The following is a 23,918-nucleotide window of genomic DNA, read 5'->3' as shown; positions in this document are numbered from 1 at the left end:
TGTAATATGTGTAAGAAGCTGCAGGGTCTTAGGAGTGGTATTTTAGGCAAGACGAGTGGTGGGAATTATTAGACAGCTCACAATGCTTCACAGTACTGTGTTGTGTTTTAATGTCTGCAGCTTGAAAAATTAGCAAATAATCATTAGCATTTGTACAGATATGTTTGTTATGTATTTCAAGAGGTAAAGGACCTTTAAAATGAGGTATCCAAGAAATATGAACAGATGCCATATCTGAGACTCTAGAAACTGTAAAACAGTCACCCATTGTACAAGATAAGGGAGACAAAAGCCAGATAAACAAACTGGCTATTCACCACCAAACCATAATGGATATGATATTGGAGAAAACCTCCTGCAAAAGGAGGTTCATATTTTCCCACAGATTATAATCAAGTTGGTTGATTAAAGATACCAACTCTAAATCGGACAACCATTCAGTTTAGGAGGAAGGAACTCTATGCTCCTAAATCTCTCTAAACGTCCCGTGACCAAACCATCACCTCAAGGTCTACAGCACCTCTCTGATTAGTGTCTCATTAGTGTTAATCACTAGATTTGTGCACACACTCACCAGAGAGCTAATTTGGATGAACTCTAGATTTTGCTTCACATGATTGTGTCCAGACCTGAGCTTTGTGCATGACCTTGCTTTATGTCCCTCACAAGATGACATATTATTTGTTCATGATTAGTTTTTCAAGGTGTCTTTTTTGTATTATTTGATATTGTTCCAAAGGATTTATTTGTAATTTTAGGGATTTTCAAAATCAAATCACTGACAATGTGGTACGGAGCTAAACAAATCTTGTCAGAAATCCAAACACGAGGAGACATGTGAACATCAAATTGTACAATTTCTCTTCCTGATTATGTTCTCGATGCTAGGAACTTTAAACTCTTGATAGGAAAAACTTGATCTTATTGTACTGCAACAAGAGTACAGTTTATTGAAATAGAAAAAATACCACCATGAGCTCCATATCTGTCAGTTAATTTCTTTGAAAAACAAGGAGAGTATCCAGATGGCAGAATATAATGCAGTTATAATGTAAAGCTTAGGGATGCATTGATTTGTATATATCAAATTTACTTATACCTCAGAAAGCAGTAAAGGAGGTCAACATGGATTTTTTTATGATTTTTTTTTTACCTTTTTGAAGTTTTATTTCATTGTCTTACAATGTGATGCATGACTGTAAAAGAGACAAATTTAAAAAGCTTTTTGAGGTTTCACTTAATAGTCTGTAAAATGTATGAATCAGCTGTCTACACAAAGAGATGTTTGTGTCAGCCCTGGTTTCACTTCAAGATTGCAGATGAGTTATTGGTGGTTGGGTTTGGGAGAGTTTTTTTATTTGGTTGCATCAAATCTTTAAGAAGATGCATGATTTGACCTGATGGTAGCATTGGATAAAAAATGTGTGACTTTATGCAATTTTTGTGGTTATCAGTTGTGGATTTGTCGAGACATTTCACTTTAAAACCATCAATACCTCTCATACATCAAATCTGTTGCAAAAAAAATGTTTTACCCAACGATAAAACATCATCCAGCAGTTTTTGAGACATTTCAGTCAGAGGAACTGGTTTACTGATATGGATACAGCCTCTGCATTGATCAATATCTATTACAGCACATTACTCCCCTTGTTAGTTGATGTTATATAAATAGTGTCAGGAAAGTTACTCCTTTATATTCAGAAGAACTGTTTTGTGTAAAGTACAACATATCTAACAAGAAGCTTTATAAAACATTGTTGTGCCTCACAGCTTAAATAGCTATAATGAAAAACACAGAAGTAACATTTGTATGTCATATATGGCCAAGAATGCCAGATATCTAAAAGACGTTTCAATGAACGAGAGCACATTTCTGACATTCTGCCCAAGTGAAGGTATGCAGTAATGGTGAGCCTTCAGCAGAGCATTAAACACTGAGAAGCACAAATCAGTAGTCACAACAGGTTAACCCAGTTGGATGCAGTGTATACTTTCAGTCTGCTCTTTACTACATGGGGAAGTATTCCTGCTTGCAGAGTCCTGTAAAACGTGATCTCCAGAGTATCTCTAGATTAACTTCACTCAACAATTTTGGAGTATTGAAAAAGACATTGACTCTGACTGAAAGAAGTGCTTCATGACTAAGTACAGAAACATGTCCTTGGTACTGTCTCATTCCCTGTGCTTAGCCCCCTTTGACAATGTAAAAAGGACTTCATCTGGGATAAGAAAAAAATTATAATAATATTGCTCAGTGGCCCAAATGCCAGAATCTCTTGGAAGAGTGGATAGGCACAAAATCCAATTTGCTTGATTTTGTGTAAAATCAAGCAAACCATTAATGGTGTGTAAACCATTAATGACGTTTGAATGCATCGCTCAATGTTAACAATGACACTATATCTGAAATGAATCACTGATATAAATACATTTTGAATGGTATTAAATTAATCAAAATGCAGCTGCATTTATCATCATGCAATCGTAGAGCCATGCAAGGGTAGACTCTCACCTTTTATTCTGTCAGCTAATCTCTATTAGAAGATCCCATGTCACTTTTTACCAGTCTTATTTTTATTCTTCATGTTGTCTGTGTTATGTGTTACATAGGTGGTGATTTTTGCATTATTCTCTGCTTTTTGTTTTGTGGAATACTCCTTGTTCTTAACTGCTTTAGGACAAGGAATGAAAATTAGCTGTTGTTTTAACGCTAACATAATTACATCGATGCTTACTGCTGACATATTGATTCATATGCGTTGTCCTAATTGAATAAAGTAAATTAAATGAAATGGCTATTGCAATGTATGTAGCTACAAAGATTAAAATGTCTTTGAAAATAATTGTAATACTAATATGGTAAAACATGTCTGAGTGTCTAACCATCTACATTCCTCTTTTCATTAACCTGCTAACTAGAGTCCATATGGCTTCTGTTATGCAACTTTACATGCAGTATCATTTACATGTAGTCCTCTGATAATCCCTTGAAGTTAAAACAAAGATGATTCCAGAGACCAGTTTGATAAGTTTGATACTTAGCTCCTGAATGTGGTTTGTTTGATAAAATTGACATTTCTACAAGTAAGCTGCATAAACCTTCTGGTTCTGTATGCTGTCCGCTGATTCGAGTCCATTTCTATTCAGCATCCATCAAACTCACATGAGCCTTATTAGCAGCATCTGATCAGAGCGCCAGCAGAGGAACATGTGAAGTGTATTAGCGATCATGAGTTGCTAGCCGCTCCTCATTAACCTGTCACAGCCTTGGAGCTCTTGAGTTTGGATTAAAAGCATCTATGTTTTATTTAAACAATAAAAAAGTACATAAATTCAGCATTCAGGAAAATTAAGCTAAATTACATTTGTTCTACATTTTGGACATTAGGATTTGGAATTTAAAAAATGTATGTGTAGAGAATATGGAAACATATGGCGAGCAAGCAAAATATTGCTGCACAGATTTTTTTATTTTGGTCTTTTCCAGAAGTTTTTGCAGACTGTAAAAAATGATCCAAAATCATAACATTCAAGAGCTTAATAAGCTCTATTGAGTACATTATTAAGGGTGAACATTTTTACTGACTGGAAAAGTAAAAGAAAACTTGTTCATGCAGCAAATGGAAAATTGATAAATCTTTAAACTATTTCACTAACTGCATCATTCCAAAGGAAATCCTTCACTGGACCAACAGAAAACCATATTACCTATATAAAAAATCTACACTATAGCAAGAGCATCATAAGCGCAAGCAATATAGTGGATTGATTAAAAGACTGAATCATCTGTATAATTTCTTATTTATTATTGTAGGGTTAGTCAAATACTTGCTCTTGCACTTTCACAAATATATACAGAAAGCTTTATTTTACTTTTCACTTATTCTCACTCATGTGAGTTTGTACTCTAGCAGTTGAGAAACAGGAAAAAAAATCTCTCAATTATCCTAGGAGTTATGTGAACCAAAAGCTCATTGCACAACCAAAAAAAGAAAAATGTGAGGAATCCACACAATTGCTTTTTTACTCCCACTGCAACGCTATTGGCTGCTTCTGATGAATGAGCAAATTCTGAACCAATCAGAAGCATGTGACCAGTAAATATGTAAGCTGATCAGCATCCCTTGACCACACTTTCTTCATCTGTCACACAACCACACAGACACACACACACACATCTGGAAGTAGTACCAGACATCATCCTTCATTCATCATGCACAGCAAAGAACAGATCAGGTAAGGGAAAAGATTTTAACACCATTTCTGATGTCCGGTAAAGTTTATAATGTGATATTGTTGTTAAATATCTTGAAAATGTTAATAATATTGTGTGCCATTTTCAGATATTTAAATAAATCTATTTTGTTTTAACCAGGAAAAGTGCTAATATACTAACATTAGAGGTCTTTTTAGTTTTGTGGCTTCTTCATGTGCAATCATGAAGATGCATCTAAGGTCATAACATCACAAATAAGAATATTATATTTTTGTGAGTGATATTGTGCTGTTTATTTCTTGGCAGTCACGATGAATATCAGAAGACTTCTGATTGGCTGATGTCTCATACAAAGCATCGTCCCATCGTGGCAATTATTTGCGGCTCTGGACTGGGCATGCTTGCTGATACCCTTAAATGTCAAGACTCCTTTGATTACTCTGACATACCAGGGTTTCCTCAGAGCACAGGTAATGTATGAATACATGCTTTTATAAATTTATATCTTTAAAAATACTGATTCATATTTTTACAAATAGATTGATATCACTGATATTTTATATTAAAATAACAGCACAACACTACTTTATATTTTCATTTGCTCATAAGATCATAAGACCTTCAGACAGATATTGCAAAACATATTCTCATCTTCTTTTTATTCATATTTTTAAGTAACTTAAGCTCAAATTGAGATATGAAAATTATAACTAATTGTTCAATTTATGCCTTATTGTAGTTTTTAGGAATATTGTTTTACCTTACTCTAACTTGGGTTATCCATCAGCCCTGCAAAATCACAGTCAGTCAGTTAGAAATGTCTCTGATGTTACAAGCTGATGTCTCTATGAATATGCACAATCAAAGCAAGAAAATGTAAGAAAATTAATGTTTTAATTATCTTTTTTTTGTTACAGTACAAGGTCATGCAGGTCGGCTGGTTTTTGGAGAGTTGAAGGGGAAGTCATGTGTTTGCATGCAAGGCCGCTTCCACATGTACGAGGGACATTCACTCCTTAAGGTATTCACTCAGATATTTCAAGTGTACTAATTTTTATTCCACAACTAAAGTTAGATGTATGTTAAAGCAAAACAAAAATGCAATGACAGAATAAATCAGAGACTTTAATATCTAAACAACCAGTGGATGTGTCTTGTGATTTTGGCTTTGGAATACCAAACTCATCTGGGTGTTTTTCCATATGGAATTTGAATAAATGTCTGAGGAAGTTGGTAGAAAATCAAACTGTAAGTATAATACTTGTCCCGGTGATCTGCATTACAGTCCATGCATTTATACTCATGGACTGGAAACAACAGATAAAATATCTCAGTCCAGCAACCCTAGGGTGAAGTTTACATAAGTTTGGGGCAAAGTTTACATAAGTTTACATAATAACCAGCATGATGCGAGCTAACCTGTAGTCTCTTGGATGTGTGTGTGTGTGAGACATAGTCATGCTTGGGTTTGGTCACATGCAGCCTTTTAGTAAACTGTTCAATGCTGCCTTTGTTTCCTTCTGTAGAACACCCATTCATACAAACGTGCTCTCTTCTGTGTGCTACGCTGAGACTGCCTGACTCTCCTTTAGGTGGCGTCCTGTGAAATGCCCTTCGCAAAGAAACAGCCCCCGTCCCCCCCCCCCAAAAAAACCAAATTCAAAATAAATCTTTCACTAAGGGGTGAAAATACTCTTTGTATACTTAAATGTTAGCTATGAAACAGGGTTGTGTGACTGTCAGGAGACCTAGCCTTAGAGTTTTATCTTCCTAAGTGAAAATTCTGCATCACCTGACAAACCATAATAAAACTGTGGAAAGTTAATTTGTGCAAAAAACAGGCATGATCAAAATAAATAGTTTATAACAATGAATTTATATATTTTTTGGCAAATATCTAACGAATTAATAGGTAACTTGCATATATTTAGCTACACTTACTGTAACATTACTGTGTGGAAACCACTGTAACTCGTCTTTTTAATAGTTAGCATTCAGTTCACTAGCTGTTTGTTCAAGCTGTGTGGGGGACATAACAAACATATGAAAGAAAATCTTCTGGTCACAGGAGACAAACTTTATGCTCTACATGCAAAATACTTTTTAAAGAGAAGAAAAACTTAGTTGGTAAAAAACAGTTGTAGTTGTTTAAAGAAAAAGCAACTCACTTTGGAACACACAAAAAAAGAGGCAGCAGACAAGTTTCACCCAATTTTTTACATGCCCAAAGCTTCCCAAAATACAAAATACATGTTCAAATGGCTGCCAATTTTTGCACTTGGTAACATACTACCCAAGTAAGCATAGTTAAAATAGAAATACATAACTGTCTTTCCATCAGACGACCTTTCCCATTCGAGTCTTCAAGCTGATGGGAGTGGAGACACTTATAGTGACAAATGCTGCAGGCTCATTGGCTGATGGCCTACGTCCTGGTGACATCATGATCATCAAGGATCACATCAACTTCCCTGGGCTGGTTGGTCTGAACCCACTGTGTGGGCCCAATGATGAAAAGTAATTTCATTTCTCTTGACATGCATGATTCTTGAGATGATATTTTACTGTCCTCACTGTGGTGAAAACTAGTTTTTCCTGGTTTTGCTTTACCTGTCAATGATGCCAGTAAATTGTTGTTGCAGGTTTGGGCCACGATTTCCAGCTATGTCAGGTTGCTATGACAAAGGGCTGCGTAGCCTTGTGATGGAGCTTGCCAAGCAAATGGGTGTCTCTAGCCTTGTGCAGGAAGGTGTATATGCCATGGTGGGTGGACCCAACTTTGAAACCATCGCTGAGGCCAAACTGCTGCATCGACTGGGAGTGGACGCAGTCGGTATGATGCACTAAGACACTAGAAATGTGCAGAGTCTCATAATGACCATTCCTTCTCATTCTTAGCTCCAGTCCTACATTTTTTGTGCTGATGCTAGAGTTTGTGCAGGATAAGAGCAAAGGGTTCTATTTCATTTGCATGGTTGAGAAAGATCCATCCATCCATCCATCCATCCATTTTCCAATCACCCTTCTCCCTAACAGGGTTGGGAGTTTCTGGTGCCTATCTCCAGCTGCGTTCTGGGCGAGAGGCGGGGTACACCCTGGACCCGACTGGGAGTCAGTCGTATGATGACTAAAACATTGCAGAAATGTGCAGAGTCTCTTTAATGCCAGTCTGATTTAATGTGTTGTGCAGTTTTTGATGGGCGCATCAATGCACTTAGTTTGGCCCATATGAAAAATTGTTTTGTTCTATTCTTTTTTTCATATTCAGTCAATAGAAATTCACCACACCTATGTACAAAAGCTAAAGTTGGTATGTGATCTGAATTGACAGATCTACATATCTGAATCGATTTATATATTTTTTTCTCTACTCCTTTTCCCTTTCCTTAAGCCTTATTTAGACCTTGTGTTAGCATATGTTCTGGTTAATTCTAATGTAAACAAATCGAAGATGTTTGGGACTTTCTGCTGCTCGAAACTTGTCACTTCATTTCTGATCAGGAACTTTTAATGTTTCCTGGGTTAGATTGTTCTCAGACTGCTAAACTGATGAAAGGAAAGTTGTTCTAGGGTATCTTAGGAGGTCGTCTGTGAGAAACATTTTGAATGCACTTTAATCTGTGTTTAGGAAAGTCCAGAGGTGGTTGGATTGATCAGGTTGGGCGACAGTATTTGGTGTGACTGAGAGAAACTATAAATAGGCATGAAAGAACGAAATAAGTTAATCCATGAGGCTAATTGAAGGGTGAATAAGAAGTGGGTCATTTTAGATTGTGCTATTTATTAACAAACTGATCATAATGTACTGTTGATTTCAGGTATGAGTACAGCACCCGAAGCCGTCGTGGCAACTCACTGTGGTCTAAGAGTCTTTGGACTTTCTTTGATCACAAATAAGGTATGGCAGCAATCAAAAATACTGATAGTAAACAACTGCAACTCTTAATTTTTAGCTTTATTTCATAAGTCTGTAACTAATACAAAATGTAGTAATTTCAGGAATGTTAGTGGTATGGATCTTTGCTTGGATGACCGATTAATCGATTAATTGGTCTCCGTGGCAGGTGGTAAAGAGCTATGACGACTCTGAAAGCGTGAACCACGAAGGCGTCCTGGAAGTTGGCCGATTGCGCTCTCAAACCGTGCAGCAGCTGGTGACTGAACTGATCAGTAGGATGGAGATCAATAACAATGAAAACACAAATAATGTTTCCTGAACTAATACAGATGCATCTGGTTATTGCACTGATTAAATTTTTTACTACTTTTTATTTTATTACCTCTGTGTGTGCATTTTAAAAAACTATTTGCTAAATTCAAAATCTTATTTATATCACTATGGTGCCAACACGTTGTTCATACATTTAAATTAGAATATATTTATTAATCGCTGATATTTTATGTAAACCACACAACTTTTACAACAATAATTGTTTAATGGTGCTTTATTGGAACAACACTGATGAATGTTTTTGTATACTGGCCTTGAATTATTAATTTTTATGTTGTAAAGTATTTCTGTCATGAATAAAATATTCTACCAATCCTACTGATTTCTGTTCTTGCCTACGTTTACTCATTGCTGCCCAATTTTGGACTTAATAATATCCACATCCTCTTGTCCTTTTTATTTTTTAACAACTAAAGTTATGATGCAACTGCATATTGTATCATCTCATAGATAATATGTAAAGATTCTATAAAAAATAAACTCGGGCCACAGGGGTTAGCATACCCCCCGTTTAGAGGCCTTATTCCTCGATGCGGACGTCGCAGGTTCGATTCCCGGTCCCGGCGACCTTTGCCGCATGTCTTCCCCCCTCTCCTCGCTCTCCTTCCTGTCTGCCTACTGTCAAAAATACAAGCCACTAACGCCACAAAAACTCTTCAGAGAAAAAAATCAAAACAAGAATAAACTCATTCTCTTAAAAAAGTAAGAATCTTATTAGATTATAAAATAATTTAATTGAAAAGTCAAATCAGCTGCACTGGTATACAATTAACTTCAACTATAGGCAATTATCTACAAGGAGCATAATCACCAGGCCATAGTAATCAACATAATAATTAATTGTGAGGGTATAGAAAACACTGAGCTTTCCTGAAAAAAAAGTTGCAGAACAGCATGAAAAATTAGTTTATAAGAAAGTATTAAATGTTTAAACACACAGCAGAGATATGAACATTTTAATCTGAATCTTAAAGAGTTTCACTTTTATATTAACAACAGTGAAATGTTTTACATTGCAAACAGAAGCATTTATTGAAACCACTGTCTGTAAAGATTGATCAGACATCTTGAACAGGCTGAATCCAGATTCTCTGATGAAAAACAGTTTCAGAGTGTTCAGCTCTGCCTGTGTTTCTTCAAATAAAGCTCAACATTTTGACAGCCAAAGTTTTCAGGAGAGGAGTCATCCCAAAGAACCGAGGGCCAGTCTGCAGGAAAATTTGCAGTAATTATGACAAAGAGCTGACAGAAGAAGTAATATGATAGTGTAAATATGAGCCATTTACACTATCTGATAGAACTTGTATGAGCACTAACAATAGCTTAACTATTTATTTGGCCACAAAGGTATAAAAAGCTACATATACACTATAAATATTAATTAGTGTTGATTATCTGTCTTGAAATTATAAAAATTGCATCAATAGCGCTTGATTTTGTTATAGTAACTGTAGTAAATCTTAAAAACTGATGACAATCAAATTCTGTATTTAGTTAAAGAAATTCTAACAGAATGTTTATTTTTAAATTCAAATGAAAGGATCAGGGCTTTTGTTTAGTGGTAATTGGCAAACACGGGAAGAGAGAAGCAGGAAAAAGCAGGTACTTTTTATTTGTGTTTTTTTTTTAATTTTCAATAAGGATTAACTTAAACAGTGGGACATTCTGATAGTTGCTAAGATTTTATTGAACTCATCCTTTTCTTAAGCTCAGAAAAAATGGATTTGTGTTCTCTGCAAGCACAGAGAACACAAATCAATAGCTTTATAAGTTTCTTAGCTTTTCAATAAGTAAAGTAAAACCAGTAATTGTAGGATAACAGAAAATTAACATTGTTTTGTCTCCACTGTTTCAAAAACCAACTGTTTTTCCTCTTTATGCTTAAAACAGATGTTCAGTAAAAAACATACATCAATGTCCTCTACATTTCAGAGATCAGCATTGCCATGGTCAAAGAGACATCAGTTGACATCCTTTTCATATCACTCCTGGTTTTATTTGTGATTTTGGTTGTTCTCGTTGTGCTCTTTTGGGTATATAGACATTTCAAAAACAGGTAAAGTCTAAAAATTGTACATTTTTGTTCTAAACAATTCTTTTGGTTGGATTTACTGGAACAAATTGGAACACAGTGTCATTATTTAAGTTAAGTTTGATTGTTTGGCGAAACATCACTTAAGTGCAAGTATCTGATAGGTAATGTACTTCTATGGGCTTCTGGTTCCTCAGAAACCTTACATTACTGAAGATCTCTATTGGACAACCTTCACTGCAATTGGCCATCAGAACTAAGCCAGAGCATGCCCAGCATCTTATGGATCACCTGTTGGAAAGATTCGCATTGCAGGTGGAAACTGTAGCAGATAACGAGGAAACAGTCCAAGAAACTGAGCAGGAAAATGTAGCAGCCTCTCCAGTCAACTCCGAGGTTTCCAAGGGTAGGTTCCATTTGTCTTTTTTTTAAACAGTGTTGACCTATAATTCATCAAGATGTAAGGTGATCTAAATTCAGGTGAAATGTTTTCAGTATTTGTTATAATACATTTGTTATTTTTGTTTACTTTTTGTGATAATACACCTTCAACTTCTGAAAAATGGTTGCACTACATGTTTTTATGAAGATTTATTTTACATTGTTGTTTCATTTGTGTCTCCTTCACAGTTCCAAACATTTTCTCTAGGAAAATGTCCCAGTTGTTCAGTGTGGCATTACCTTTATGGGCAGCAAGCAAACACCCAAAATGTATGCTAATACCAAAACCAGCTTTAATTTATTTTATTTTCTGTATTTTATGTCTGAAAAATCCTTTTATTTTCCATGAATATTCTTCTTTCCAGCTCCAAGTTTTCACTCCGCTTGTAATGAAATTGAAGATGAAAACCAGCCTGCTTCATCCTCCAATCAAGCAGCAACCAACAATGAAAAACATAACGAGAAGAAAGAAGAAGAAGAAAGCAACCTTTAGACAAAGAGTGAATTACATCCATAACTCTTGTGACAATCACGACTTCTTGTTTAAAAATGAATCTGTCTAACCTGTTGATGAGGTTAGACTGACTAGCCTCATTATCAGCAATCTATTATAAAACAGATTTTATACACAGTGTCCATTGGTGAACACTGAAATTGAGATGAAACAATATGCCTTGCACAAAACTCCCCTTTAAATGAAGTCTAAATACAAGTATGACAGGAAGAAAATATCTTAAAACTGTTTTTGGCTGAATTAAAATTTTCTTGGAGGAATGTGATGATTTCTTGGTGTTTGGTTTGGAGGAAACAAGTAAAGAAGAAATCTTTCTTGATCATAATGACAACAATTCAGCATGGAAAATATTGTAGAAATATAATAATACATTTTCATAATTTAGCTACAGAAAATGTGGGGAAGCAAATTGAGTTTCTGCCTGAAATTATTTTAGTGTTATGTAATAAAAACCCTGAAAACAATAAGAAGAAAGTTGCTTACTAGCATGTGTAATATCCTAGTAAGAATACACTTCCTTACTCCTTTGCTAAAGTTTGATGCGGTATTGCACTTGGATATTAAACATCCATCTATCCGTCCATCCATCCATTAGTCTTTTCCTTCCACTCATTCAAAATTTGGTCGCATGGACAATACACAACAATACACACACATGCAGACACAATACTGGGGGTATCCAAATGCGTTCCTAGGCTTGACAAGGTAGTTGCTCCAGCAAATTCTGGGTCTTCCCCGACTCCAAAGGGAGGCACATGGAGGCATCCCGATCAGATACCAAAACCACATCTATTCATTCCTTTCAAATTATTTGAAGTCAGGGCAGTCATGGTTAAAGAGACTAACAGCTTCTTGGAGGAAGGACCTCCTATAATGCTTCCTTGTGCACCTAGGATGCTGCAGTCTGAAGGAGCCCTTAAGTTCAGCAACAGCTTCATGCATTAGGTGGGAGAAGTTAGTGAAGTTATTTTAGAGTCTTCTGTCTCCCACAGCCTGCACTGGATCGAGGGAGCATCTACGGAAGAACTGGACTTCCTGATGAGTTTATCTAACCGCTGCCTCTCAGATGTAGATACACTGATGCTGCAACAGCCAATGGTGCAGAAGATGGCTGATGCTACAGAATGAAAAAAATCTGGGCTGTTGCTCTTTTCAATTATTCAGCTGTCATGACAGTAGCTGCAGATCAGGGCATAGATGGACCTGTAAACCGAGAGCTTTATCATGTAAAGCACTTTGAATTTTCTTGTTGCTAAAATGTGCTACACAAATAAACTTTTCTTGTCTTGCCTTCACTTTTTGGTTCAGCTCTTTGTTTCTTCACCCAACAGATTGGAGCAGCAGCGACATTAATTACTGCAGATGAGGCCCCTATCTGCCTGTCCTTTTCATGAACAGCACAAGATACTTAAAATCCTCTGCTTGGGATATTGTATGTATCATGTGAGAATCTTTACAACAACCTGTTGACATATTGATATTTGATATAATTTTTAAGTTATGTAAAAGCTAAAAAAAAAAAAAAAAAAAAAAAAGCTAAAAAAATAGAGGCAAAGATGTTTTAGTTTTTATTTCTTTTTTGTAGATTATGGCATAAAGATGCTTTACAATTGTTATTTCTGTCATTTAGTTTAATTTGTAAGTAGGAGCTGAAAACCCCATATTTAGGGAATGACTGTTCTCATTCATTTGTGATCAATAGCAGCAAATAAATAAATGTATTGATAACACCACATGGGGGCAGTAGAAGTTAATATACATTATGTTACTCTAACTTTATTGAACACTACATGAAGTTTTATTAGAATTAATCTATTTTAATAAACATTGTATCAAAAATGTACTCATGTAGGAGAAGCAATATTCTCAAATTCACACATATTCTTAAAATTATTCTTTGAACCTCAAAAAGAGGATTGATGATTATTCTTGTTGCTATGTAGATCTTAACTTTAGTTCCCATGTGAGTTAAAGCAACAAAGAAACACATTTCTGGAACTTATTGTTGTTTAATCACACAATCTGGATGAGGTTAACAGACTTCTGGCTTAATTCAGCATTGCATATCATTACAGGTGGTCCTCTACAAAAATGGTCCTCTACAAAAATGTAGCTGAATTGCTTTGCATATATAAACATTCACTTAAAAAATGGAGCAAGCGCAAAACATCTGCAGAAAAATGGTCACCTTGCTCATTTACAGTGAAAATAAACCTTAGTGATTTCACCCAGGCAGCGGTGATTAATGCTGTAGAGATACTATTAACACTATAAAGACCTCAATTGACTCTCTCTTCCTAAAAAGGCATCGTTTCAATAAAATAAAATGTTCCATGTGTAGCAGGGAATCATAAAAACTAACATTACAACATACAAAACTATTTTAGTTAATGAAGGGATAAAAATGAGTTACACTAATTCAAAACTTTTAATACCAGAGCAATAGGGGTAATGACAATAAATGAATCATTCTGCTCATCTATTTCAAAAGCTGCAGCGCTGTGTATGTCTCTTCAGCTGATAAGGATGAGATCTGCTTTCCAAAATGAGTCATCTGGAAGGAATGGAAGCTCAAGTTTTAAACCAACTTGGAAGACAAATATTAGTTAGAGCAGCTGCTAAGCTGCACACTTATTAAGAAATAATAAGTTATTATGTTGGTTTGCTTAAAAGAAACAGCAAACAGCTTCCCTATGTACTTATTGGAAAAATCTGATTGAGTTCATCTTTTATAGATATATAAAAAATAAAAAAAAAACAACTAGCTTCTGCAGCTTTTAAAGCAGAGTATTTATGGTGTAGAGACTATGGAAATACTTCCTCTCACACTTAAACCTTTGAACTGCGTGGGGGTGGACAATATCTCAACATCTGTGATGTGTTGAGATTCATTCACTCATGTTGACACAGAGGAAGTACTGTGTGCCCTCTATAATCTAATTTTCCATCATGTTACAAATGTAAGAAATGGAAAGCCATTTATGCCAGAAAAACTATGCAAAGTTTAGCACTGATGTTTGACACTTTTCCTGCAAACATGTCAGAGTAGACTCTTATAATTTTGAAATAACCAGTGTTTTTAATTTGTACTGAATTTGTAATCATTTCTTTAATAAGGTTGTGAGAAAATGAATCTGATTCATCTGTAAACTGATTTATGCAGAACAGTCTGGTCCTACTTCTTAAAGATCAGTCTATGGCCTTTAAATTTTCTAGCTTCCTGCGACAGTTTCTTATTGAATTCACCTCCTTTTTTTTGGTTTACCACCATTTCTCACAACTTTAATTAATTAAATCTTATAAAAGTCAAAATACCAACTAAAACTTCCCTATGAAATTGTGAAATTTTAGAAGAAATGTATTTATCTAATACATCCACACATATATTGTCTATGTAGTGCCCACCTCCAGGCGCTATCAGTCCAGATTTGTTGCATTCCCTGAATAGGTCATGAGTCAATTTATTAGCACATTATAGAAGCACACAGGACAAACAACCCATCTCCGAGATCAATTAACCTAGTAGTGATTTTGGACTGTGAAGTAACTGTGCTTGCACAAGGTGAACTTGGAAACACCACACAGAGTCTCGGGTGGGCAGATTTCTTGAATGTATTATCCATTATTTCAAGTCACTCTACGGCATCTTAGGGCATTGACAGTTGCACAAATTTATAATTTGTCAGACAGTTCAGTGGCTGTTGTGAGGTCCAAATAATCTAACTTAACATGTAGAATAAAGATTTTCTAATGTCTTAATCTCTGCCAGTGTTCTGTGTGGCACATTTTAGTCTGAACTTCATGGTTTTCTTAGAGAGAAATAATTTTTTCCTTGCAAAATTCCTCGGACAGTTAAACTTGGTTTGTCCCATCAGAGGACTGTTTAGAATCAGAGGATTGCTAAACACTCTTCTGACGCCTTCACAGAAAAAAAGGGCCTTATACTGAGATTTAATTACACACAATTGGTCTCAGCATTCAATATGTCCTGGACCCATTATACCAGAGGTCTCAGAAATCCAAAGGCCCAAAATCATGAGGTAAAAAGCACCTATGGGCGAAACAAATGTTTAAAAAATCACAGTTCCACACAACAATAAACTAAGTCTGTATAGTAGCTTCCATACATAAAGGATTTCACATTTGCCTTAAAAAAGAGGATTCCATTTGTTAATTCATTTGAGCTTAGTTGGAAAAAATACAAAAATTAATAGGATTTAGATCACTATTTTTTTGAAATCACTCATTTATTTAGCCAAGACTGTGTGTGTGAATGGGTTAATGACTGAATGTAGTGTGAAGTGCTTTGGGGACCTCTGAACTTGATAAAAAGCTAAACAGGTATAGACTATTTAATTTTATTCAAAAGTGAAAAGCCTTCAGGGCCAGATTTTGATCACTCCTGAATTCCAGTCAGGGGCCGCACAAACTTATTTCAGGGGCCTCAAACGACCGCCAAGCTGCACTTTGGATACCACTGCAACACACTTGACTAGTTTTTGTCAAATTAATAATAATACTAGCATCTGTTTTATATGGAATCACTCTGTGGCAAATGCATACATTTGTTTATCAACTTCAAATTTGAACTAATATCCATATCTTGTTAGCTCTATAGTCCAGCCAGCTAATATGACTTCCATGAGGGTAAGGGATAAAAAAAGGATTCTTCATTGTGTCAGAAAATATTTAATCTTCAGCTAACAATTTGATCTACTGCTGTTATCTGTGTTAGTCTGGGAAATCTAACACTTTCAGCAAACAATAAAACAGAAGTAATGTTCCTTCAAAAGAAAATATATTGGGGTTTTTTTTAATGTTTTTTTTAAACAATTTAGAACAGAAGAAAAGATGTAAGTCAACCCAAGTTGTTTCATGTAGTTAAACTGCGTCTTTTAGATCAAGCAGGAAGTGACCAAAAATGTTTGTTAAAGCAGCTCACCCTCCACTCTGATAAAAGTCCTGCACACTCTCCCTCCTCAGATATCTGTTTCTGCTCTGCTGTCTCTCTTGCACACACACTCACACAGAGGGAGGCTGATAACTGTGATTCCGCTGCTGAATTTTTAACGCTGTTGTGGAACTTTTTTTTTTCCAGCCAGGGTTACTGTGGCACCGGGGTACTATTACACTGACAAAGACAGGGAGACCGGGCTCAACTCTTTTCTGTTGTTTACTGAGGCTGCACTGACCCGGACCGTGCATGGAATGTATGGTAGGTCCAGATATTTAAATCAACTGATTGACATTGCTCTGTATCCTTATAAGCGCTGCGTATGTTAAGCAGTTCCTGTACCTAGACAGAAATCATAAAACTTGTAATACTGTACATCTTTTCAATTGTTATATTAGCTGTGAAGTGATGACTATATATCTGTACTTAATTTTAGTGAATATGAGCTAATGATATCTAACATACATGGTAGAACTTTTAGTCTCACACAGAGTCCATTTCCTGTGTGGACTTCTATATAAATTTGTGTACGTTCTGTTTCTTCTTGAGATTTCTTGTTACCTAATGCATAAGTCTGGCATAAAGAAAGTTAATAAAAAAATATCTTAACTTGTTAAGTTGTGTACATGTTTTATTACTTTCGGGATTGTTATGAATATTGACAACTTCGCTGTCAACCGATAAGTCTAATTTCTTTAATAAGCTGAATAATTTTAAAGTAGAGAGCTGGCTTGTTCATGGTTTATGCTTGGACTACAACTGTATAGCTCTTGGCAGTCACCATCCTGACTGCCATTCTTGGCATCTTTAAATGCTTGAATTATTTATTGCAGGAGGTTTGTTTAAGTGTTGCTGCTGTGTCCTGCATAGCTCATGTATTGTAAATTTTTCTATCTTACAAATAACCTTTTGCCAATACTGTTTAGTGTTAATTATTTGAGTCATTGTTGTTTTCCATGTCAATCAACTTTTGTGTGGAGTTTGATTAGTTTGTGAGGACAGTTTCAATTCAAATAAGCAGAGAATATAATAGTAGAACCAGCTGTTTAGTGAATAAAAACTACACCCATTTAACTTTAAATCAGACAAAAGAAAAGGCTCTGTAAAGAAATGAGGCAGCTGACTTATAAATCAACAAACCAGAATCCCTTTCTTTTGGCCAAGTATGTCGTAAGTGTAGTTGTCAAGAATAGTTATTAGTAGTCACTATCTAACTCAGTAGAATCTAGATCAAAATTCTACCTTTTAAAATAAATCGGTGTAATTGGAAAAAATATTCCCAATACAGATAGGCACATTCTTCAAAATGTTGTTCATGTTAAAACTTTTCAAATATAACAGTCTTTTTGTTTGCTATGCATAAGTTTATGCAGAGAAGACTTTGAGTATTTTTGCAAAGGATAAAATGTGAGTCAGACTTATTCCAAAAATAAATAAATATATATACTAAAAATGAGCAGTAATGGGTGTAATCAGCATAGTTATATTTTCTATAGAGAAAGAACTGACAAACAAAAAAATTCCAACTCAGTATCAGCATCAAGACAAAGATGTGGATCCCTTGAAAAAAAACACACAAAATAAACAACAGTCTGATGCAATGACTCAAATCTCATATTTGTCTCATAATGAGATTTGAGTCATTCCATTTATGATAAATTCAGTCTTTAAGATACTTTTCCTGCTCTGAGTATCTGTTAGATTCCTGCACCCATGAGAAGTTTTTCAATTTCCAAAAAAGTATGATTATCATGAGAGGCATTCACTGCAGTTAAACAACTGACTACTGAAAATACTCCACAAAGCCCATTTGAAAAACTTTGATGTTCCTTTATAAAACGTACTAGAATACAACACATGCAAACCCAGGGAAACGTAGAAGAAAAACCCCAGAAGTATCAAAAATATTATAAAAAATATAACAAGGTTAAAAAATATATTATTTTGCATAGTTTGATACTTTTGTCAATTAAGTATTTTGTTGCAAACTAGATCTACAATATCTCACAAAGGCATCTGAAAGATGAAGAAAACACTTAAGAGACAAATAGCTTCATGAAATTTCAGATTGTTTGGTAATAATACCATCAATATTCTTACCACATAGCACTTTGAAAAGCCTTGCAGCAGAAATGTGTTATACAAATAAAATTTGATTGATTAATTGATTGATTGATTGATTGATTGATTCATTCATTCATTCATTTATTCATTCATTTATTCATTGATTCATTGATTGGCATAAAGCTGTTGAAGAATTGGACTTTTCTGAAATTGAGGGCAAAGAGTTGTTGCCAGAAAATACTAGAAATTTGACTTATTTGTGAGTCACAATAAAATCTCATATAGTCTAAGTATTGTTTGAGGCAAAGTAAGGTACTTTGAAATACATCAGTATAATTGTTCCTCCTTACCTTTTTGTCCACCTCTATCTCACCTATCTTTCCCAAATATATATCTGTTGGTGTCTGTCAGCAGAGAGAATGGACTGCGTGATGTTATGCAGCAATGTGACTCACTTGCTTTAGAAGATAAACGTTGTGACTGAATCATAAATTTATCAGACTATTGTCATGTTTACTACTGTGTTTAATGAAACCAAAGTTGCACTGCTTTCTCTGTGAGTCCTAAAGAAGCTGCACTCAAAGTGAAGAGGAAGGGTCAAGTTTTCAGTGTACAGGCTGCCACATTGAGAGTTTGCATATTTTTGGGTTTAAGAAGGATGAAATCTCATTTTACAGAATCTGAGAGTTTAACTAAGATCAGTGTTTCGCAAGAACTGCCCTGGATATGCTTTTAACATACGTCTCATGTTAAATGATCATAAAACTGAATCTGTTACATTTTTTCTTATAGGCTAATCCCGTCCTGATGCTGTTACCATAACATTATGACCCTTAACACTGAGAGAGATAAGGAGCCTCTGCGGCGTCGTGGGAGCACACCAATTTCTCCCCTCTATCAGCAGCTAAGTGGGACTTGGGACCTTCGAAGATCCCTGAGCACACAGCCGGAGTGTCCTGGTCCAACTCGCAGCCACCCTCCTTTAGGGCAGTCAGCATCTTACCATCCCGGGGACAAGTCCCTGCACTACCGCGCTCACTGGAGTTCTGACTCGGATGACGACTCACAGAGTGAATCAGAGTGTGTTTACAGAGTGGTGTTGCTTGGCGACCATGGTGTCGGAAAGACCAGCCTTGCAGGCATCTTTGCTGGAATCACTGAGAAAGATGATCAACCTGGAGGTGGGATGCTGTTTGTGGAACTCTTTAATAAATTAGTAGTCAGTGGGCTTTCATGTTTTCAGCAGTGCCTTAATTTATTGCTTTTTCATTAAACAAGATGTTCAATTCATTGCAATGTGTAAATATCTTTGTAAACTCTGGTTTCCATCAGTAATGACAGGGTCCAAAGTTCTCAGCATCATTCACAGGAAATGAAGCATGAGGAAAGTGGAAACAATGATCATTGTGTTTACCTTGCCACTCTTTCTCTAGATGCATAGCTGTTTCAGCATCTGCCATCAGTCCTTACAATGACCGATTGACTCCTGGCACCATATGGCCCCCACAGCCTGCTCAGTGGCCCTTATTCTTCTGACTGACAACAGCTACAATCACAGCTGCTTTGCATCTGAAAATATATGTTAAGAATTTACGATTACTTAAAATCTTGAAGTGACACATACAGGTAAAAGCTACAAATAATGCTAGATATAAGTAAATAAATTCTGATTTTTTATGAAACAGTAGGTGGACATATAAAGTTGACTCACTATGAAAAGCAACAATAGGTATGAAGGTAAATTCATATGTTAAAATAAAATACATATACAGGACATTAGTATGGAGTAGTCACTATGCCCCTGATATTCTTCCCAAAAAATGCTGTTGTTGGCACCATAGTTACCAGACAGTGTAAAGACATCCATCTTAAGCAGCATTTTAGATTTTACTTGTACAAAGTTTTTTTTACACACAATATGCAGTCTTTGGTGTACAAAACATCACATGGATGCAGTAAACGCTGATTTGTCCACAGTATCTTTGACTTTGTTGAGGTATGGCAACCTTGACTGGCCCGACATTATTGATGAGCTCTTGTGTCATGTGACTTTGGGCCTCTGGCAATGATTGGCAACCCATATTGATCCATTCACAGTCTGACATACTGTGAGGACAGGGCTGGTGTGCTGTTAGTTGTAGTGAATTAACTCTGGGTTTTATTTAGCATTTTGTACATATTGTTGACTCTGAGATTATTTGTCCTGTTACTGTTTTCTCATTTGTCTCAACAGTCATTGAGGTGGTAGATGTGTTTAAGTTTTTAGAACTTGTGTCCAGTTTTTGGCCATAATTGAGGCTTTTCAGAAATCAGTTTCACTTTGAAGATTCATCAATTTAGTTTAAGCTGATATTTCCATTAAGTTAATAGTTCAATTTAAATGTAATCTAATCAACTGAACTCAACATTTTTTTTCCCAAGAGATTGTAAATAAAATAGAAAAAAAAAAAAACATAAATAACATGAACAAGTTTGTGTTTAACCAGTCCAGTAGACACCATAATCTGATTTCACCCTCGGAAAATACATATCTGCTTAGGTCTAGCAGTCTAGAATTTGTGATTTCTAAAGATTTATATTTTTCATTTTTATCTCAGACTATGTTTTTCAATTTAGGTTTACTTGAATACATTTTAAGACCATAGAATTCAGTTATCTTAAAGTCAAATGATAAAGATAATACTTGGAGTTAATCTTTTTTTATGAATGGTAACAAGAAAACAAGAAAAGCCTGCAAAATGTTGTAACTTTAATAACCAAACAGAAACTAAATATCATCAGCTATAGTGAAAGTAATTCCACAGTAAATTTATTTCACTGTGTAGCAAAAAGTCAGGGAAAAATTAAGATTTTTTGTTGTATGAGCATGTTATGTTATTATCATTACATCAGTCTCACAAAACTATCCTGAACTGACAAAATAATGTTTTCTAATATGGCAACAAGTCATCCAAAAGGAGCAGCATTAAATGGCAAGATAAGTATAAAAAACATATTGTTCAGTTTATTTATTAGCATCAACCTTTTACAAAAGGGTTTGTTATAAATAAGATCAAATATTTTAATTCTCATAACTGCCAGAGTAATTTGAAAAGCATTCACATTGGAAAAAGAGAAAAGAATCAAATAATCTTTTACACAAGGGTCAAGTCAAGTTTATTGTTATATCTCATGTCAGCAACAAGACATCTCAAAGTCAAAACCTTTTTATATGAATGAATCCAAAACTAAAATCCAACATAACAACATAAGAGATAAGAGATATTAAACATTAAATTTTATCAGCTGTTTATGTGCCTGTATTTATTGTTCCTTACAGAGGACACATATGAGCGGACACTGATGGTGGATGGAGAGGAAACAACACTGATTGTCATGGACACATGGGAGAGTGATAAATCGGTATGCTGTTTTTGAGTGAGTGTGTATTAGTATGGAAATATTTCAGTTTTGTCCAGATAAACAAGAAGCATGTCATGAATCTGTGTATGCATATGTCATGATTGTTAACAAAAGAAAACGTTCTAAAAGTGTTAATTCAGACCATGTTTTTCTAAATAAATCAATTAAAAAAGATAGCACTACCAATCCAGCACAACCAATCAATTGCCTGGGCTTTAAGCATTCATTTGTGTTGGCAAAATATCTTACTAACAGCTGCTTTCTTTAAAATCTCTGCAACCATTAAAAGAGAAAAATGTAGTCGACAGTCATGGTCCAATTGACCCCATTCATTTAAAGGTGAATAACAATTTATTTCTGCAGGTTATTTACCAACTTAATATATTAAAGAGTTTGTCAAAATTCAATAATATGAATGAAAATGTACAATCTGGTCTTTACAGTTTCTAAAATTATGAAAATAACCTCAAACTAAACATAACTGACTTGATAATGTCAGTATTTTTTAAACAAAATGAAACCACAATAGAAATGTTTGCAGAAAAATAAGTATAGCTATGCCACAACCCTATGCAAAGTACGTATGTCCCTAAAAGTTAAAGGTGATTCACTTTCTTTTTACTATCCCTTTATTCTGTTTAGGAAAAATTAAGAAGTCTCTGTCCTTGTGTCCTCTGTTAGGAAAAAGGAGACCCATCCTGTCACGATGACTGCCTGAAGGTGGGGAGTGCTTATGTTATTGTTTACTCTGTCACCGACCGCTCAAGTTTTGATTCAGCTGCTGAACTCCGCATAACACTGAGGCGTGCACGACAAGCCGAAAATCTTCCCATCATTCTCGTAGGAAACAAGAGTGACTTGGTCCGGGCCAGAGAGGTCGCTGTGGAAGGTGGGGTCATTGATCCGTAATTGAAAAATGGTTAAACGTCATTTGTTCCTACTTTAATAATTTAGGCTCTTTCCTTTCTTTTCTAGAGGGCAGTGCTTGTGCGGTAGTGTTTGACTGTAAATTCATTGAGACGTCTGCATCCCTGCAACATAACGTGTCCGAACTGTTTGAGGGCGTGGTGCGACAGATTCGTCTCCGTCGGGACAGCAATGAGGTCACAAAGCACAGAAACTCAGTCTACAAACGTAAAGAGAGCCTCACAAAGAAGGCCCGCCGTTTCCTGGATCGACTGGTGGCACGAAACAACCAGCGAATGGCGGTTAAAGTGCGCTCCAAGAGCTGCCATGATCTAGCTGTCCTCTGAAGACTTGCTTTTATCAAGACTTTTATTGTGACTTCTTGAATTGCCTGCTTCTGATACAGTGGAAAACTGCATCAGCTGTGTCTATCCCTACCAGTGGGTCAGGCTCAGACAAAGCTGTCACTGACAAAATGAATGAACAAAAGACACTTACTGTGACTATGACTTCCTTGTTTTACTATTTAGTGTCAAATCCGTTGTGACTTTACCTCCAAAGGATGTCAACATGAGGATTTCAGATGAATGTAACAGATCACAACTCTATGATTTAACAGTGGCATCAGTGCTTTTAGGTGTGTGTGTGTTTGTGTGTGCGCTTGTGCGTGTGTGTGAGTGTGTAACAGTAGAGGTAATGGGATGTTGTTCAAAATGGGGAACCTGATCACTGTGTCCACCCTGTTGTTATCCCGAGATTTTTTGTGTTCAAATTAATGTGCTAAATAAAATTTCAAGTCATAAAATCATGTCTACTAGAATTGTACTAAAAAAAGACTTATTTTTAAATATTTTTTAAATTAGCATTGCATACTTGGCAGTGTCTATTGAAAAGTGAAAGTTCTGTCATATTTTACCCCTTCATTCTACTATGCACCCAATTTCCTCAAGATAATATTCTGGTGATGTTAAAATTTAATACCAAAGCAAGACATGTTGCGTTTACTGTCATTACAAACATATAAGGGTGAAACACAGCAAAGTTACATACAATTTAATCTTCCAGGAACCTAACACTACATATACATGTACCAACCTGATTAAAATGTGAAGCACATAATCTGAAAGTGAGGACCCACATGACTACCTAATGTTA

The 23,918-nt window shown here is 35.5% G+C and overlaps 2 protein-coding genes across 2 annotated transcripts; both read left to right on the top strand.

Moving 5' to 3' along the window:
• Positions 1-4,052: 4,052 nt before the first annotated feature.
• On the top strand, positions 4,053-8,772 carry pnp4a (purine nucleoside phosphorylase 4a). Its single transcript, XM_055050343.1, has 7 exons — positions 4,053-4,239; positions 4,526-4,689; positions 5,137-5,240; positions 6,561-6,736; positions 6,862-7,052; positions 8,038-8,117; positions 8,284-8,772. Exons 1-7 carry the CDS (start codon positions 4,217-4,219, stop codon positions 8,434-8,436), a joined length of 891 nt encoding a protein of 296 aa, XP_054906318.1. The 5' UTR covers positions 4,053-4,216; the 3' UTR covers positions 8,437-8,772.
• Positions 8,773-16,441: 7,669 nt separating this feature from the next.
• Positions 16,442-23,562, top strand: rem1 (RAS (RAD and GEM)-like GTP-binding 1). The gene is made up of 5 exons (XM_055050342.1): positions 16,442-16,652; positions 19,248-19,636; positions 21,775-21,857; positions 22,539-22,746; positions 22,833-23,562. Exons 2-5 carry the CDS (start codon positions 19,282-19,284, stop codon positions 23,108-23,110), a joined length of 924 nt encoding a protein of 307 aa, XP_054906317.1. The 5' UTR covers positions 16,442-16,652; positions 19,248-19,281; the 3' UTR covers positions 23,111-23,562.
• Positions 23,563-23,918: the final 356 nt, after the last annotated feature.

The sequence above is a fragment of the Poeciliopsis prolifica genome, unplaced genomic scaffold (assembly GCF_027474105.1).
Source record: "Poeciliopsis prolifica strain line A6 unplaced genomic scaffold, Auburn_PproV2 SCAFFOLD030, whole genome shotgun sequence".
NCBI lineage: Eukaryota > Metazoa > Chordata > Actinopteri > Cyprinodontiformes > Poeciliidae > Poeciliopsis > Poeciliopsis prolifica.
The sequence above is the reverse complement of the archived record's forward strand: the minus strand, read 5'-3'. Positions and strand labels throughout refer to the sequence as shown.

What these genes read in the sequence shown, in the direction of transcription:
- rem1 (XM_055050342.1), top strand. Translation starts at nt 19,282, where the DNA reads ATGACCCTTAACACTGAGAGAGATAAGGAGCCTCTGCGGCGTCGTGGG. An exon ending in GAAAGATGATCAACCTGGAG is followed by an intron (nt 19,637 to 21,774) that starts GTGGGATGCTGT and finishes TGTTCCTTACAG; the next exon opens with AGGACACATATGAGCGGACA. An exon ending in CAGAGAGGTCGCTGTGGAAG is followed by an intron (nt 22,747 to 22,832) that starts GTGGGGTCATTG and finishes TTTCTTTTCTAG; the next exon opens with AGGGCAGTGCTTGTGCGGTA.
- pnp4a (XM_055050343.1), top strand. Translation starts at nt 4,217, where the DNA reads ATGCACAGCAAAGAACAGATCAG. An exon ending in AGGGACATTCACTCCTTAAG is followed by an intron (nt 5,241 to 6,560) that starts GTATTCACTCAG and finishes TCTTTCCATCAG; the next exon opens with ACGACCTTTCCCATTCGAGT. An exon ending in TGTGGGCCCAATGATGAAAA is followed by an intron (nt 6,737 to 6,861) that starts GTAATTTCATTT and finishes TTGTTGTTGCAG; the next exon opens with GTTTGGGCCACGATTTCCAG.